We start from the raw sequence: 16361 nt of genomic DNA, 5'->3' as shown, positions 1-16361 counted from the left end.
AGTTCGTGGCTCCTATTTTTCGAGATTAAAAGTACATCATGTTTTCAATTCCGAATTTCCCCCTTTGCCTATCCATTCAGAGTCGGCCGACTTTAAATAACGTAATAATCGATAATCCTGCAGGGCGTTAGAAAGTTCACGTTTTTACATTTCCGAAAGCAAACTCTTTGATCTTATCTGAACGGGATGAAAATACCATATCCTAGTTTTACTTTGCAGTGCGTTGGATTAAAACATTCTGTTCATAAGAAACACGCCGACAGATTAATTCTGTTTGAGGAAGATAATGAAAATCTACACACCTACGATTTTAAATGTCAGAGTTTGCTTTTGCTTTATTATATTATTTCCCTTTAAAAGTTAATTCCAACCTAGAGTAAATTTCAAGTTCTAAGAAGGACAACTCGCTCAATCCAAAACAAGCCAGTCTTTCAAATCTAGGCAACGAGAGACCGAAAGATATCGAGAGAAAGGTGGTTAGCGCACTTGGCGGATGAGAGAGCGGGGGAGGTTGGATCCTCTCTTCTCCCTTTCTTCCTCTCACGTTCAGCCTTCTCTTCCGCCTCTCCAGCGCGCCAAAACACAGATGTTACTAGGAGTCGGAGCAGCGTGGTCGACGGTGCCTCGTCTTCTTCCTCTCTTCTCTTCTCTAGTCCCTAGTCAATCCCGGGCAGAAATTTTGGCGCTCAATTCGATTGAACGACTCGCGTCTCGCAAGATACATATAATACAATCCATAAACGTACGAGCACGAAGAAAATTTGGTTTCTCTACGTGACCATCCTCATTTTCTCAGAAATTGAAGGCAAGGAGCGAAGGGGGCCGAACAACTAAAGTTCAAGTGGTGCCTTTTTTATATAAAAGCAAGGAGCATGATCATCGACAGAGTCTCCTCATTCTAGACGTCAAGATGAGCGGTCAAAATCAAGCTCGCTCTCGTTCCATATCAATCCCGAACGCCGCGACAACTGGAACAGTATCGCGATACGAATCTTCCCACTTGAACGTCTCCGTGGCTAATGGAAGACGAACTTCTCCACCGACTGTCAAAATGTCTTCGTCAAACTGCACCCCTGAACACCGACGACGAACTTGGGCTTTGAACGCGGCTGCGGCTAACGGAAACGGAAACGTCAGTCCCACAGTTACTAAACAAACTCAAAGACAACGATCACATTCCTTCCGGGCGAGAGGTAATTCCCCAGCCAGGAACCAAACAAATGATGGCTTTCGACCTAGAGTCTCGACCATGCCAAGCGACGCCTCGGGTTACAGATGGGCCCGAGAAGATAGTCTCAGTCCCAAAAACTGCAGTTTAGCGGATGGTCTATATTTCGGGGAGGATCGTGATTTTTATCTCTTGAGACATTTCACCGTGACCCCAAAAGGCGACGTCATCAACAAGGGTGATTTGTTTCGACAACGATCCAGAAGCGCCACTAGCGTCACCACTTCCAACGGGTCACCCGGAACTTCACCGGCTACTTCTTGTTCGTCCTCCGGATTGGCCGTAGGTAGCCGGAAAGCCAGCGTCATGGGTTACGACTCCATCCCTACGTCTAGACACAGTCCAGTACGCATCAGGATGTTAGGGGCCCTTGGAGTCGGAAAATCTGCACTTGTCTCTCAGTTTATGACCTCGGAGTATATGAACGCCTACGAATGCTCCCAAGGTGAGTAAAAATGTATATAACTCTCAAAAATTTAGGAACTAATTTCCATAAAGTCAGAGGGGGCGTGTTCGGCGAACGCTTTTAATTAGAACAGGAAGATAATTAAGCGTCAACCGCGGGGAACTCACCGAAAACTTTCTCAGCCATCCTCTCCTTTAACAAAGGTTTCCGACACAGCTTCCGATAATGGTCCCAGCTGCTGCATGTTATTATATTGCTTTGGTACGAAATTAGGCATAGTTTTGGGATTTAACTTCAAAACATGGGTTTAATATTTTTACCATAAATGATTTTTAAATATAAATCCTATCATTTTACGCCTTCTCTATCACGTGTGAAATTAACGATAATAACGCCTGCATTACTCGAATTTTTAGAGGCAACTTGGAAATTTAAAATAGCCAATTTTATATTCGATATCGATTTTATTTTGTTTTTGGTTTTCAACTTTCTATAAAACCGCTAGGCAATTTCACCACGTCGTTAGCTCTTTGAAAAGGGCAGGACGTTACACGATAAAATATGGGTAACCATACTAGGAAGAACTCTTACAAGTTCCTTCTAAGAATTTCCAAATTTCTTTTTCAGAAGAAGAGAAGGGGGTATATATTTCTCTACGTGAGATTTTACTAAATTCATAGGTGGTTCAGTTTAGCAAACGGAACAAATCCAATCCAATACAGTTCCTTTAGAATAACAGGAGCTCAGCCTTTTACCCCAGTATAATCTTAACGTGAAAAGTATACTCTATCGAATGGGAGCGGGTAAAGAATTTATCCTTTTTCAATGCTGGACAACTACGCGTGCAGGTCGCTAAAGTGAAAACCGTTCTTTCAATACGTAAAGTTCATGGCGGTGTAGACTCAAATATTGACCCTATAACAAAAAGAAAAATCATATAGCGGATCATGCTGTACTAAAAGGGACTAAAAGTTTACGGATTTTATATTATCCTTGCCAGAGTTTTCACCCTCTTTAAGTTCAAAGCACCTCAGACTTTCGTGAAAACAATCAACGTTGAATGTTTCCAGTTTTCTATACACAGTATATCTATTTTGGGAAAATGGGCCATATACACGTAGCTCGGCGCCAGCTAAAAAGTAATATCATCCGGTGATAACATCTTTAGGGGAAGCCCTGGGCCACGGAATCCATAATTCATCGCCCGCTTTTCAATTTTAAAACTTGCAACAATACCTGGAATTCCGCGAAATTTAGTGCAAACTTTACCACGCAGCTATACCAGCGGAAATAATATAATATATGTACGAGTTTGCAAAGAAATAATATAACAAAAAATATGTACGAGCTTGCGAAGAAAAATTGTATGTTTTCATATTTTCCAAAATGCAGACAACAACGCCCTTTTAAAGGGATGATGAAAGCATCAAATTCTTAATATTATTTCAAACAATTAACCAAGCCATTCTTTCCTTAAACCTCTCTACGGATTTTTCCTGATAAAAAAGGGATTGAAATTGAAACTGATGCTGTGTGTATTTTAGGTCCAAAGAAAAGTCAGAAAATCTTGAATTCTCCTTTCAAGTTCTCTTTAAAGTTAAACCCACCGATATTGAAAAGCGAGAAGTGTCGATTTCGGAACTTGAGGGGAATGTTTTCATTTCCTAGAATTGCTTATTCCTTTCCTTGTTTTCCTGTATTCGTGTAAGAGACCCTAACCCACCCGGCTAAGCGCAATTTTCAAGGTTACAAAAAGCCTATCATGGCACCCCTTGAAGAAAGATGTAGACAGGGTCTAGCCATTCAATAGAGATCACTTTTAGTGGAAAAATATCCTCAAGAACTTTGTTTACGAGCGTTTAGATTGAAAATAGTAGTACTACTGACACAATGATCCTCCAAACGCAATCTGACACCGCTTTTCATATCAAATTGAGGTTAAGAAAAGGAAAATTTCCCATTTAAGCTCGAGGGAAAAAATATGGAGCTCCTTTTGAAAACACATACTCCACTAGAGAGAGAAGTGTTTTCAGGTGGAATTGAGTTCTTTTGCCTCATCTTACAATGTCACTTGGCAATATTATAACTAACGAAAATTAGATTTATTATCTCTCTATCTATTCCTATAAGCCATGTTGACATTTTCCCGTAACCATAATAATTTCTTCTAATTTAAATTTATATCTCGAGTGAAAAATATAATTTAATTTTATAAGCCTTGGCATTTACGGAAGTAGTCTTCCCTCCCACTCTCTAATAACGTTTGATAAATTAGAAATTTCCGAGGCCGGTACCGAAATAAATTAATAAATCAAATTTTATAACCCTTCCTTCCGCCCCAACCCCATTTACGCGCGCCTCCATCCCTTGTCTTGGGAATAAAGTTAAAAATTTAATCGATGCATCGAAAGAGGGTTTACATAGAGAGGGTTATTGTGTATGAATCTGTACAAAGAAATGGTTTTTCCAACAAGTCTGAGAGTATTGATTACTATTAATAAGAATCCCCTCGCTCTGATATTTCATCAACAAAGTTGAATTGAAATATTGAAGAGTTTTCAAGAGTTATGAAAAGTTCACGACCGAAACTCCAGTTAATTAAAGGGTTTGCGAAACGGTATACGCCTGGTCCTCGCTTGATGAATTTTTGTGACTTAAGACGCACTTTAATTTTAATCTCGAATGAAATCAAAATAATTTAAATTAAACTTATTAATTGAGAATGAATTTCTTTCTAAGTGATGAGCGAGACCTTTCTTATTCGTTCTTTAAAACAAATTAACCCTTTGAACTACCTTAATTAAACAAACGTAATCAAATCAAATCAATTTATTTTTTATTTCACAAACACTTTTAAGTTCTTTCTCTCTAATTAAAATAAATAAGGAAACGCTGATTCGAGTGGTTTAAGATTAATTTATGCAGTTACCAAATCCTCCGCCGTCTTTAATACCAGCTGATCAAAAAGAGTACTATATATGCTCAAAAATTACAGATTGAATTGGCCGTCTGCGTAGTGAAGCACTTTTAGGTTTTCATTCGTCTTTAACGAATTCCCTTCTGCGAGTGAAAAGGAGTAAAAATATTCTTCACATTTTTGATAAGCTTCCTTGCCATGAAAAGCTCCTCGAATTCGGCGCCGGAATAAAGAAGGGATCGGAAAAGAGAAAGAAGGGGAACCGAATTACATAAAATCTCCATGGAAATTCCAAAGTATTTTATTTCGAAACTAACCCCATCGCGCACTGAATACGTCATTTCTTTTACTGCAAATAACGCATAAATAATGAATATTACTAATTGGAATAACGTATCAAACTACATCATTAAAGAAGACTCGAGCAATTAACTTGCAAGAGCCTACGCGTCAGGCCACACTGTGGAGAGCCACCTGACGCAGTATGGCAAATAATTCGAAAGCTCCCGTAGACTAAGTTAATAATATACTATCTATAACAAAAAAACTATCATTTTCTCATGGGAATTTTACATCTTATAACTGAACTAAGTTCCCCTTCAATGTATGACGGGCTTGAAAGCCTCGCTCGAGTTTTTCTAGACGTCTATAGACTTCCCATGCTGTACCTATTATAGGAGATAATATTCCAAGGATGTAACCCCTAACAGCTGACGCGATCGGCTATATATCGTTAGGCTTAGCGTTAACTTAGGCGGGAAAAAATAACATTCAAGGACAGGTAAATACGAAAGACACTGACGTTAAAAAAATTATTCCCCCATATAACGTACAAAAAAGTGGGCCAATGCCCACGTTGAGCTAAAGTTCAGAAGCTATGATTATGTGCTGCGGAGAGTTAGGAAATAAAAATAATAAAAAAAGAGCCTAATCAATCTAAATATATCCATCGGATATGAGCCAAGGGATTACGCTAAGCCTTGGAAAAAAGATAACTTATTTCAACAGCGATGTGCAATGAATCAATGCATTAAATTCTAAGTACGCGTTGATCTTAATATAAATCAAATTATACTTTCATTAAGATCAAAATATTATTCAGGGCGCTTATGAAAGGATTGTAATTATGGAGGGTGAAAATGTTCGGAGCCACCGTTTTCAAATTTATGGTTGGAGTGATTTATTGCAAATCAATCTTAACTCCCACATCAAAATAAATTTTTGAAAAGCCAAAAGCAAATATATACCCTCCCACGTCGGTTATTTTACAACCTCTGAATGATTACGTTACCAGCGTAGCTTCATTCAAGGACAAAATTCAGAGGCTGATACACAAAATTGGAATATCTTGTTTACTATATCGACCACTTTCAATTGGACATTCTCGAGGGGCTAATTAGTCGCAGACTCCCTGAAGTCATTTTGCACTTGTCATAGGCGCAGCTTGTACATAGATTAAGCCGAGTGACTGACCCCTCGATCATTCGATACGCGAATACGCCCTCGTACCTTAATTCTATAAAAAATCTCTTAAAAGGATGAGAAACTCGATACAGCTTTAAATAGTAAAGCTATAAAAAGTAAAGTTACAGTAATTTACATGTAAAATTATCAGTTATAAAAGATTTAGCCCGTTGGAAAATATACCTATATCATGTAGATATTTTTGGAGATAATTTTGAAAGGCATTCTTATATACGGTTGAAAGGATTAACGTCTGAGTAACGTTACCATATTAAAAAGATTCTTTCTATTTCCCCTTTATCAAGTAAAACGGAAATGAGACGCGTTGTGTGTATAGGCGCTAGATATTTTCGTATTATAAATGACTTTAGATATTCTAAGGCTAGGGTTGTACTGATAAAAAGATAGTGATGGTGTAAAGTAGAAATATAGGGTTTAAATGCCCTCACCGTTACCATAGAAACTCTCAAATGTCGGAAGACGAAGGTAAAAAGAAAGAAAGGGGGGGAGAGAAAAAGTAATTACGAACATAGATTATTAAGATTCTACACTTTTCCCGCATTGCGAAGAAAACACGCTGGCTGTTTCCAAGATAACTGTTATGAAATATGTTTTTTTTTATATATATTGTGAAGAAAAAGAATGGGTTCAAAAATCATATCCCCGGGTTTTCCGGTCGTGTTTAGGTAGGGTCACCTTGGCTTTTGGGAAAAAGATTGAAACGCCAGAAAAAAAGAAGAAACCTTTTATTTTTCTTTCTCTCTACCTTATTTTTTTCCACTTTCATTCGAGTCTGGTTTTCATTTGAGGGAATTGGAAAAACCCCGGGAAAACAGTCGTAAAAATGCAATTTACCATTCGAAAATTGGTCTAGAGTTTTAAAGGGTTTTCAACTTCAAGTTTGAAAATGGGATACGATTGTTTTTATCGTTCTATTTTCTCTAGTTAGGCCTAAAATCACTAACCGATCTCATCTCGCCGAGCTCTGATTCGTCAAATATTTATATAAGGGCGACTTCATTGTCCTTAAAAATTAGGCTTAGCTATAACAAAAAAAAACTAGGCCTAATGCGTCTCGTAAATGAAAACTGGCCTCTCGACTGCAAACCCGGATGAGATTTTTATTTTCTTTTTTCATCCAAGTCTATCTTTTCTAAGATTCCTTTGATTCTGACAAAAGATTCCAAAAGAACAAGAAAAAATACCTACCTATTATTTCGGACACTGGGTTAAAAATAATAGTGGAAAAAATACCGTAATACTTTGATAAAAACCATATTTTTTATCAAAGTTCCGCTTACAACTGTAAACAATTTTCTTGACAGAAAACTGTTGTAAATAAATATTTTTTGTGGAGTAGTTCTATGTAGGAAAGGATGGTACATTATGTATTATTAATTTCCATTTCTATAATTAAAACATTGATTAATAACAGGATTAACCTGTCATCAACCCTTTCTTCTCCTCCTTTTTTATCAATACTATTAAATGCAATGAAAATAATACCCCTGAGAAGCCGGAAATGTGAATTAACGGTTAGGAGATTACCCTGTCATATTTTCCAACGATCCAATAGCTAGTTTCCGGGTTTCGGACATAACATACTGTACATGCACGTCGTCATAGGATTAAGGTGATGCCTAGAGGGCCGCCCAATTTCTCCTTCTCGCCCACCACCAGTCATTCTTATTTTTAGTTAATCCTTCTTTGCTTCCATATGAATAACATCATTCAACCAAGCGGCACAAAGTCCCTGCTGCCTTTCCAATAGGGTAGGTAGATCAAGGGTAGACATGCCCTAGACCATAATAATATTTTTCATTTCCGATATGCTGAAAGAGCAATTTGAGCGGTAGGCCTAATTTCCCGCCTTAAGATGAGACATACCAATAAAATTTTCTAGACAAACGCCCCTGGAGCTAGGAGTGCGTAAAAATACTAAGAATTCTTCCCAAATGAGCGGGAATTATCAACTTCTTTTATTTATAAATAATTAAATAAAAATTCTGAAGCCTGTAGGAAAGGTTCATCTACCTCTTGCAGTATAGCGTGTAAAGCCGACTTCCAGGGGAAAACGTTCCCATTGACTTTGCATTAGCCCCTGTAGAAATGTTTACCACTCAGTACACCAATGCTTGGGGAAAAGTATTCATACAGGGGATTTAGTCAAAAATATTTACCTAATTATTAATTAGGCATAACTGGAGTAATTACGTCAATATTACGTCTAATATTAATATTAATATTGATATTAGAAAATCTAGGTCAAATCACGTGTTACTATACGCATATGGCATAGCGTTTATTTCGTCTACTTTAAGAAGAGTGCATGGCGCCCGGTCGAAATTAGCTAGTGGATTTAGCAGAACGTGACGGCAAAATTATTAAAAGACTTAAAGGAAAGTATCTCCAAAGTAAAGAAAGAGTAAAGAAAACTAGCCAATTTAAGTTTATATACATTTTCCCCTTTCAGAAGCAAGGACTAAAAAATTATTGAGAAGGAAAAAAACTCGGTACTTAACCTATTAAATAAGAATAAATTTGATTATCTCAAGAAGCTAAATCTATAAAATCCTAACCAAATAAAAATCGACGTCTACAGAAATGTAAGAAACGGGCCATCCAGTCATTAAGGATTTATTTTTAGGTGGAAAAATTCAATATTCCTGAGTAATATTACAAGTTCATGCTATATTACAAACTATTATGAACTTAGGATGCTCCTTAGTATTTTTTTTTTTTTTTATATTCTGATTTTTTCATGCCTTGGATCATGCCTGGGGCGGATGGGTGGGCGACCGAACGAGACGTAAAACTGGTAAAACGATGCCCCAGAATGTAAAACAGTTTGTTTTTCCCTCCGCACCCTCTCACTAGGTTCCAAAATTTTCCATACCCTCCTTTCAGTCTCTAAGGAATGATTTTCTTTATGAGGGTGATGCGGGAAGATGATCCATCTCACATTAAAAGTTCAACGTATACCCCAACATCATACCCAAATTTCTACATACACTCAAAGGCATTTGACTATTGAATACTGAAACAGATATGAACCATAGTTCATCCCAGAGACAGAATACATCGCGTAGAAACGTATCTTCCTTCAAATCCAGAACTGAGAATTTAGCGTTCTCCTTATTGTATAGTCTTAGTGACTTCGATAAGGATGAATGCCTAGAGAGAGAGCGAGAAGGTGGATGGACGGTTGGTTGCTTGGCAACCAGGGTCCTCGTAACGCTCTGGGATTAGCGGGAGCGTCTCTGAAATAAACTATAGACTACACGCCCCCTCCTTAAAAGCCGAGATATATTAGTCTTGGAATTTAAAAATGCTTTTAGAAAAAGATATCTGGAGATAAGGATTTAAAAATAAAACAACAAATAATGAGCCTGACCAATTAAATCTGAAAAAGGCTTATAAGATACTCGTTGTTACTAAAAAATATGAATGTGTATTACATGAAACGATTTCCCCCTGAAATAGAAAAAAAATTAACAATAACTCTTCAAACAAAGGGATCATCCTTAAAATACTACATTCATAACTTGTTTAGGGTGGCCCTTAGGTCAAACTGTCATATAAGTTACATTTTAGACTCAAAATCGCCCCCTACCACCATTTTTGTAACACTATTGCTAGTTCAATATTCTTATTACACTGGAATAAATTCTATTTATAACGAAGCCTATTTCTGTTATACGTGACATGAACTCTTTTCGCCTAATCCTAGCTATCTAAATAAAGTTTTATTTATGGAAAAATTATAATGACCCTTTTAGCTTATACAGCTGCTAATATTTTTAAAATTAACAATCCATTATACTAATTACCCAGTCGACTAATACCACCCCTTAGATAAAGGATAAGATATAATTTAAATAGAACGAACGGAGGTGCGGCCATGACAAGGGCTGAATTTTAACAAAGGCCCGTGATCAAATTATAAGGGCGCAGAGGTCAAATTAAGTCATCGACCTTAATGGAATACGGTATACAGTATCCGGTACGTATTGGGGACGAGGGAATTACGTTAAAATTGATTGGATTAGAAATGAACGAAGGGTGACAAATTGGGGTCTTGCTAACCTAACCCCTTTTCCATCATGTGCGTATTAACACTGGGGTTTTATATTAAATTAAGACTTTAAAAGCGATTTTGATTGACCTACATTGATAAGGTAGGGAGGGGAGATTTGTACGTTAGCGCCAGCCATTTTGGTTTTAAAAAGTAGCCCTAACTGAGTCTGATACCTAAGCCTATTTTCTCAAATTGAAACTTTATATAATTAATTCGGGGTGATTTTAATCCAATTCAAATAGCCTTTCCTAGAAATTAGCTATCGTGTTTAAGCATTTTTAATACATTTAGTACACTATTGTTAGTTTATTACGAAATAAATCGAATTTAAATTGAAATTTGAAAATCGGGGTCAATTCGAATTAAAACCGTCCCCTTTGATCACTCTTCTTTATTTTTCTCAAACGACCCGGATTCGGTTTATAAATTATCAGGTCGCTTCTTAAGAAACAAGATTAGCCTCGGCACTTTGAAAGATTATCAACTCGGAAAACCTCCACCTCCCACGAATCAATTAAATCTCCCCCTAGCTATTCCATCCACTTTCACTAAACGTACCGGGAACATCTTCAATTTCTCTTTCATCCATCAAAATCGATCCCTCCCCTCATTTTCTATTAGATTTATTTTACCCCTCCAGCCGCCTCGCCGCCTTTGATCCAGAGTTAGGCCTAATATTTAAACTAGGTGGTGACTAGGAACAAACTCAATTCTAGCGAAAGATATTGTTATTCAGGTGTCGGAGAAGCGGGGAAAACCCCACTCAAAGAGAAAATAACCCGAATATTCGCGTTTCTACTAGGCCTATACCTTGTACAAAAGAATGCCTTGGATTTCACAATCCCTTTAGGCTCTATTAAAGTCACTATTCGTTTCGAAGTGTTTCTAAAAATTCCTCCGACCCATGACGACAACTTTTGTAACATATTCAAAAGAGGAAAAGGGGGTGGGGCGTTGGACACGTTAGGCTTAACGTTGTTTTTTATTCAATGACTGTCAATATTTTCACTTCCGCCTCGCCTAGAAACGTTTATACGTGGAAAAGTTTTCGCTATCAAACTAGAGGAGTAAAAAAAATAAAACAAACTGAAGCGTATAGAAAAATTCCTGAAAACTCTTGTGGAAAAAGGTTTTTCTTTTTTGGGGTGTGGGGGAATTTCGTGGGTTTAAAGCGACGTTATACATACTGGGAATGGAAAAGGGGTAGGGAAAAGAGGAGAAAGAAAAGGTTTGGAGGCCAAGAGGTCATGACCTCGGGACGGGTCTAGCCACGGAAACGATTTTCTTCTTCGAGAGAATCTTATATATATCAGAAATGATTATTGTTTGGGGTAGAGACAAACATTTCCGATTGCCCTTCTACGGAAGTAACCGACATTTTTATAGAATAGCACTCGTTTACTAGGTAACACTGATGTGTCAAAACTCTCTCTTTTGATTATCCTAACAGACGAAGACATCGAAAAGACTGTTTCTGTGCTTTTGGATGGAGAGGAATACGAGCTCACCTTTATCGATCACCCCATCGCGGCTGACTTGCGGGTAAATACAGATCTCCTAGCTTAGATCCTGTAAGGATTGGGTGATATCGTTGACGGTCTTATCGAACCCCTTTATATGTATCAAGAAGTGATATCTAGTTTACTAGGGAGAAGGTATAAATTCGCCTCCACATTTATAATCTAGCTTTATCTCCAGTCCAAAAGACGTAGGTCCGGAGTTAATCCCCGCCGCCTCTAAATTACATCCAGCCAGCATCTCATTGGTTCTTGAAAACTCGTGCACGTCAGCGCGACGCGAATGACGGGAAAATCACTTGTATTTTCCGACTGAGGAGAGGCGAAATAGCCCGGGGCCTCCTTTTACGTCCCCCCTTGTATTTTGAAAGGGGGACTGGGACTATGGCGCGCGCAAATACTTAGGCATCTTATACCTTCTCCCTAATAAACTAGATATCACTTCTTGTACATATATATATACAGGGTGTTTCTGAAAGGTCCATCAATAATGAAAGGGCGTGTTTATTGGGCCATTTTGAGTCGAAAATGTTCAATGGCATTTTTCCGTCCGGGCCACTGTTTTCAAGTTATGATTGGAGTAATTTACGGATGACCCCTTAAATTTAATTAAGAAATTTTAAGACAGCGCTAATTTAATGAAGGGGTCATCCCTAAAATATTCAAATCATAACTCGAAAACCGTGGCTCGGACGGCAAAATGTCATAGAACATTTTCGACTCAAAATGGCCCAGTAAATACGCCCTTTCATTATTGATGGACTTTTCACAAACACCCTGTATATATATATATATATATATATATATATATATATATATATATATATATATATATATATATATATATATATATATAAAGATTGGTGGAAGACCTATTCCTTAAAAGGGTTTCACCCATATACTGGATGTTTGTAGTAGGAAACTATCTATTACCTAAGGCGCTGGTACCCCTCGATATCTAGCGTTTATTCGCTTCAATGCTTTACATTAATCGAAATTTTCGAAAGCATGGTCTCCAAGAATGATGGAATCTCAAGCTATCCGGGTTTCCGGGTTGGCTTCTATAGCGTGAAAGGGCTCCCACGTCCTGAATAGAGAGAGAGAGGAAGGGAGGGAGTTATATCCTAATTGGCACGTTGGGAATTAGCTCTCACTCGATTAATTTACACTAAGAATCAAGTGGGGAATAATTAACAATTAAAATGTGACTGACGTAGTGCCTAGAAATTAAATAAGCCTTTAAGGTGGTTGATCACATTACCAGTGGAGTAGGATACTTACAAACGAGTTTAAGTGGACCTTATGAGTGAGTAGTCGAAATTGAAAGAATCAGTCATTGGTCCCAATATATCAATGTTCACAAATGGCATTTTGAACATTTAAAACAAAGGGTTACTTAAGTGCGATTTGCTTGAAAAATCCGCTATAAATTTCACTTGGTTTAAACATATTTCGTTATAGTTTAAAAGTCATAAGAGACTCCTCAAATTTCGTTCTCTCCTTAAAATGACAGGTATATTTAGTTAAAACTTTGAGAATTCTCAATTTTAGAGAGACCAGAGTAAAATGGGGGCTAATGACTCTTGAATTTTAAACGACACGGGGTTCTAACGACCTTAGATTTGTCTCTAGGGGATTGTGGAAATGTCCAGGAACTCTTTTTTAAAGTTTTTCATTTTTAATTAGAGCGTGTTTTAATGAATGAACGCAGGAGGAGACTAACGAAGAGCGAAGAAGAAGCTCGCAATGGGATCCTTTAGGGACGTCACCACCAGCCCGGGGGAATAACCGAGGGGCAGCGACGGACGCCTATTTGGTCGTCTATTCCGTGACTTGCAGGGGATCTTTCGAAAAAGCCATTGATTTCTTGTTCGCCCTACGAGAAAGAGCCAAAACTTTAACCCACCCGGTCATCCTCGTCGGGAATAAATCCGATTTGGTTCGAACGAGAGAAGTCGCCATAGAGGGTAAGTTACTAACGCGAGATGATGCTCTATCACAACCTAAATTTGTAACGCGAGGAAAGGCAGGCAGCCGGGTTCCTTTCGGTATTAACCCAATTTGTAGTTAATATAGTATCTATCATAGCGAACCGATAGCCTGAAAGCAAATACACTGCTTTTTACTTAATCCCGGACTGGGAGGCACGGGGGTTTTGGGGTAAAAGATACTTTTCTTTCGTTTACGAAGTCGACGACGTCCGCCGTTAATCCTCAGGGAAATTCCAGCTAAAAGCTATACGTTATTTTTCTTTCCTCATAGGCCTATATATTTTTTTCTTAGAATTTTATCTCCATCGCCTTTTTCCCGACTCTTATCTTTTGGCAGAAGGCAAATCCGTCGCGTGCACGTACGAGTGCAAATTCATTGAAACGTCGGCGGCGATCGGGCATCGCGTGGACGAACTTTTAGTAGGGTTGGTGACCCAAATTCGTCTGAAAGCGCGCCAAATGTCCGAAATGGGCGTGTTTCGTCATCGGGTCTCTTCAATCGGAGGAGGATCGTCGGGTGCCACGCCGACGCCTGGTTCTCCGGCCCATTTATGGTCTCCCCGCTCTTCCAACGCTTCTTCCACCAATTCCACAACGGCTCTCTTTCATTTTTCCCGAAGAGCTCATCAAGGTTCACTCAGGTACGACCGTAATCGAGCCAAATGCCTTTTGGATCGAATCCTACTGTGTCGCGGAGAAACGGCCAAGCACAAATCGAAATCGTGCGATAATCTGCACGTTCTCTAAACTGAATTGAACTGTGATCACCGCCAGGATCAAAAGAAATCGACTTTAAATTGCCTTTTATACCAAACCCATATACATATAATAGTTTTACACCCAATATACATACATATACGCCTACGTGAAATGATATACATTACGTCATATCATTTTTAAGTCAAATATATTACGATGACCTAATATAATTCCCCTAGAATATCGAACTGTAAAAATAGCTCTACATTTTTGTGGTGGTTTATGGTTTAAAACCACGCTTTTTGAAAGATTCTAACTGGCCTTAAAATTGTACACTGTAATGATGTCATCAGGAACCGATATGGTATCGGTTCCTGATGTCATATATAACAAATTTAAGAGCCGAATTGTAAATACAGAATATATCAAAACATCAGTTCAATATTCTTGGACGAATTCTTGTAAATACTTATTGAGGGGCCATAATTATAACGACGAAATTGTTTTTGTTCCCAATTATTTGGTAAATGATACGATATACAAAACTATTTTGCACAAAAGGATTGTTAATTAACGTTATGATAGAACTTTCCTAATTGACTATATAGGAACAACGAGAGAAAAAATATCGAATATTTCATTAAATTTACAAAAAGAAATTTCTTTAACAAATCTAAGGATCTAAAAACTAAACCGTTACTTGCCTATCAACAACACCGCGATTTTGTGAAATAAGATTTCCAAAGAAAAACAAAAGAGAAATCAAAAACTGTCCAAAAACAACAACCTCAGGGGAGATCAAGACGATTCCTTCAAGACAACAAAAGAAATATTTTGTGTCGGGGGAAAAAAAACTCCTTCAAGAAAAGAACAGAAACGTCTCCGTTTGTTATACAAAAGAGGTAAATAAAAATAAGAACTGGGTTAACATTTTAAAATAAACAGTCAACAAATCTTAAACTTTAGAGGATAAAGAAAGCGCACAGGTAACGATTCGAAAGTCGAGCGACTCAAGTCGATGCTTTTTCAAAAAGATTCAAAAAAGAAAAGAAAAAAATAAATATAATAGGGTTTAAGTTTAGTTGGTTTTCATTCCCCTTGAGATTAATTTCTTGAAGCAAAGAATGCGTCGCTAATTGGAGAAGCCATAAAAAATAACAAGTAAAGAGTATAGTAAAGGATTATTGGACGTTTCCGCGTGAGACATCCTAGTTTACTTTTACACACACACACACAATCTCCTGGCTAATGTCTCTATTGATACAGTTGGTATGTTTTCCTAAAGAAAAAGTCGATAATTGTGCCCTTTTCCCAGGATTTCCAACCTATCCGCTACGACGCTCAATCGAGGTGAAACACTGAAACTAGCTTTTTTCCTACTGATGGCCCCAAAGTCCATTAGCTTAAGTAAACCACTCCCGGGTTTCTTTCTCTACTAGATATCTCTCCGTCTCACGTTCTGACGTCATTGACTAGGCCTAGCTTCTCAGGGAGGATTTTTTTTATCTTCCGTAAACATAGACTCAAGGTTTAAGAGAAATGAGAATTGTTAGAAATAAGGACATTCTTTATCAATAATAAAGTCTTAATAACAACCAAATAAGATATTAGGCTTCGCTTGAGATGTTTCACTTTATAAAATGGGCTTCGGGTACGATTAAAACTAGAGTGTGCATGTATTAGGAGGTACGAGAACAGTCAGTAAATAACCGTGCTTCGGTCGGTGCTAGATATACATATGTCTTATATCTCTCTTCGGAAAAATAACCTAGACTCCAATGCTGGCTCCTTAATTACCGTTAAAGGAATGGACCATGCTCATTAACCAGTATTATAATTCCTTAAGCTTTTCGGGGTCGTTAGGAGTAGGATTTAAAACCCCTGTCGCTCGTTATAAGTTAAAGTCCTATAAGGCTTTAATTTAAACACGACCCAATCATTAAAATTATACTGAAATGTATTGAAATTCTGAATAATCTTGTATTTGTATCCTTGTACATAAAATATTCATATACATATACAAAGTCACGTTTATCTGCGTTTCAATTAAATTTAAGCTTA

General features: G+C 37.7%; 1 protein-coding gene across 1 annotated transcript; it reads left to right on the top strand.

Annotated features, from left to right (window-relative positions):
• The first annotated feature begins 281 nt into the window (after nt 1-281).
• On the top strand, nt 282-16324 carry LOC149661892 (uncharacterized). Its single transcript, XM_089843429.1, has 4 exons — nt 282-1673; nt 11544-11635; nt 13322-13577; nt 13939-16324. The coding sequence occupies exons 1-4, from the start codon at nt 911-913 to the stop codon at nt 14346-14348; spliced, it is 1521 nt and encodes a 506-aa protein (XP_089699555.1). The 5' UTR covers nt 282-910; the 3' UTR covers nt 14349-16324.
• The last annotated feature ends 37 nt before the right edge of the window (nt 16325-16361 follow it).

Source organism: Phalangium opilio, unplaced genomic scaffold (genome assembly GCF_054372755.1).
Source record: "Phalangium opilio isolate 3A_F unplaced genomic scaffold, DU_Popi_V2 ptg000070l_1, whole genome shotgun sequence".
Classification (NCBI taxonomy): Eukaryota; Metazoa; Arthropoda; class Arachnida; order Opiliones; family Phalangiidae; genus Phalangium; species Phalangium opilio.
The sequence above is the reverse complement of the archived record's forward strand: the minus strand, read 5'-3'. Positions and strand labels throughout refer to the sequence as shown.

Bases quoted from the DNA above. Each gene is read 5' to 3' on its own strand.
- LOC149661892 (XM_089843429.1), top strand. From the start codon at position 911: ATGAGCGGTCAAAATCAAGCTCGCTCTCGTTCCATATCAATCCCGAAC. The intron at 11,636-13,321 runs GTAAATACAGAT...GAATGAACGCAG, and splicing joins CCATCGCGGCTGACTTGCGG to GAGGAGACTAACGAAGAGCG. The intron at 13,578-13,938 runs GTAAGTTACTAA...ATCTTTTGGCAG, and splicing joins GAGAGAAGTCGCCATAGAGG to AAGGCAAATCCGTCGCGTGC.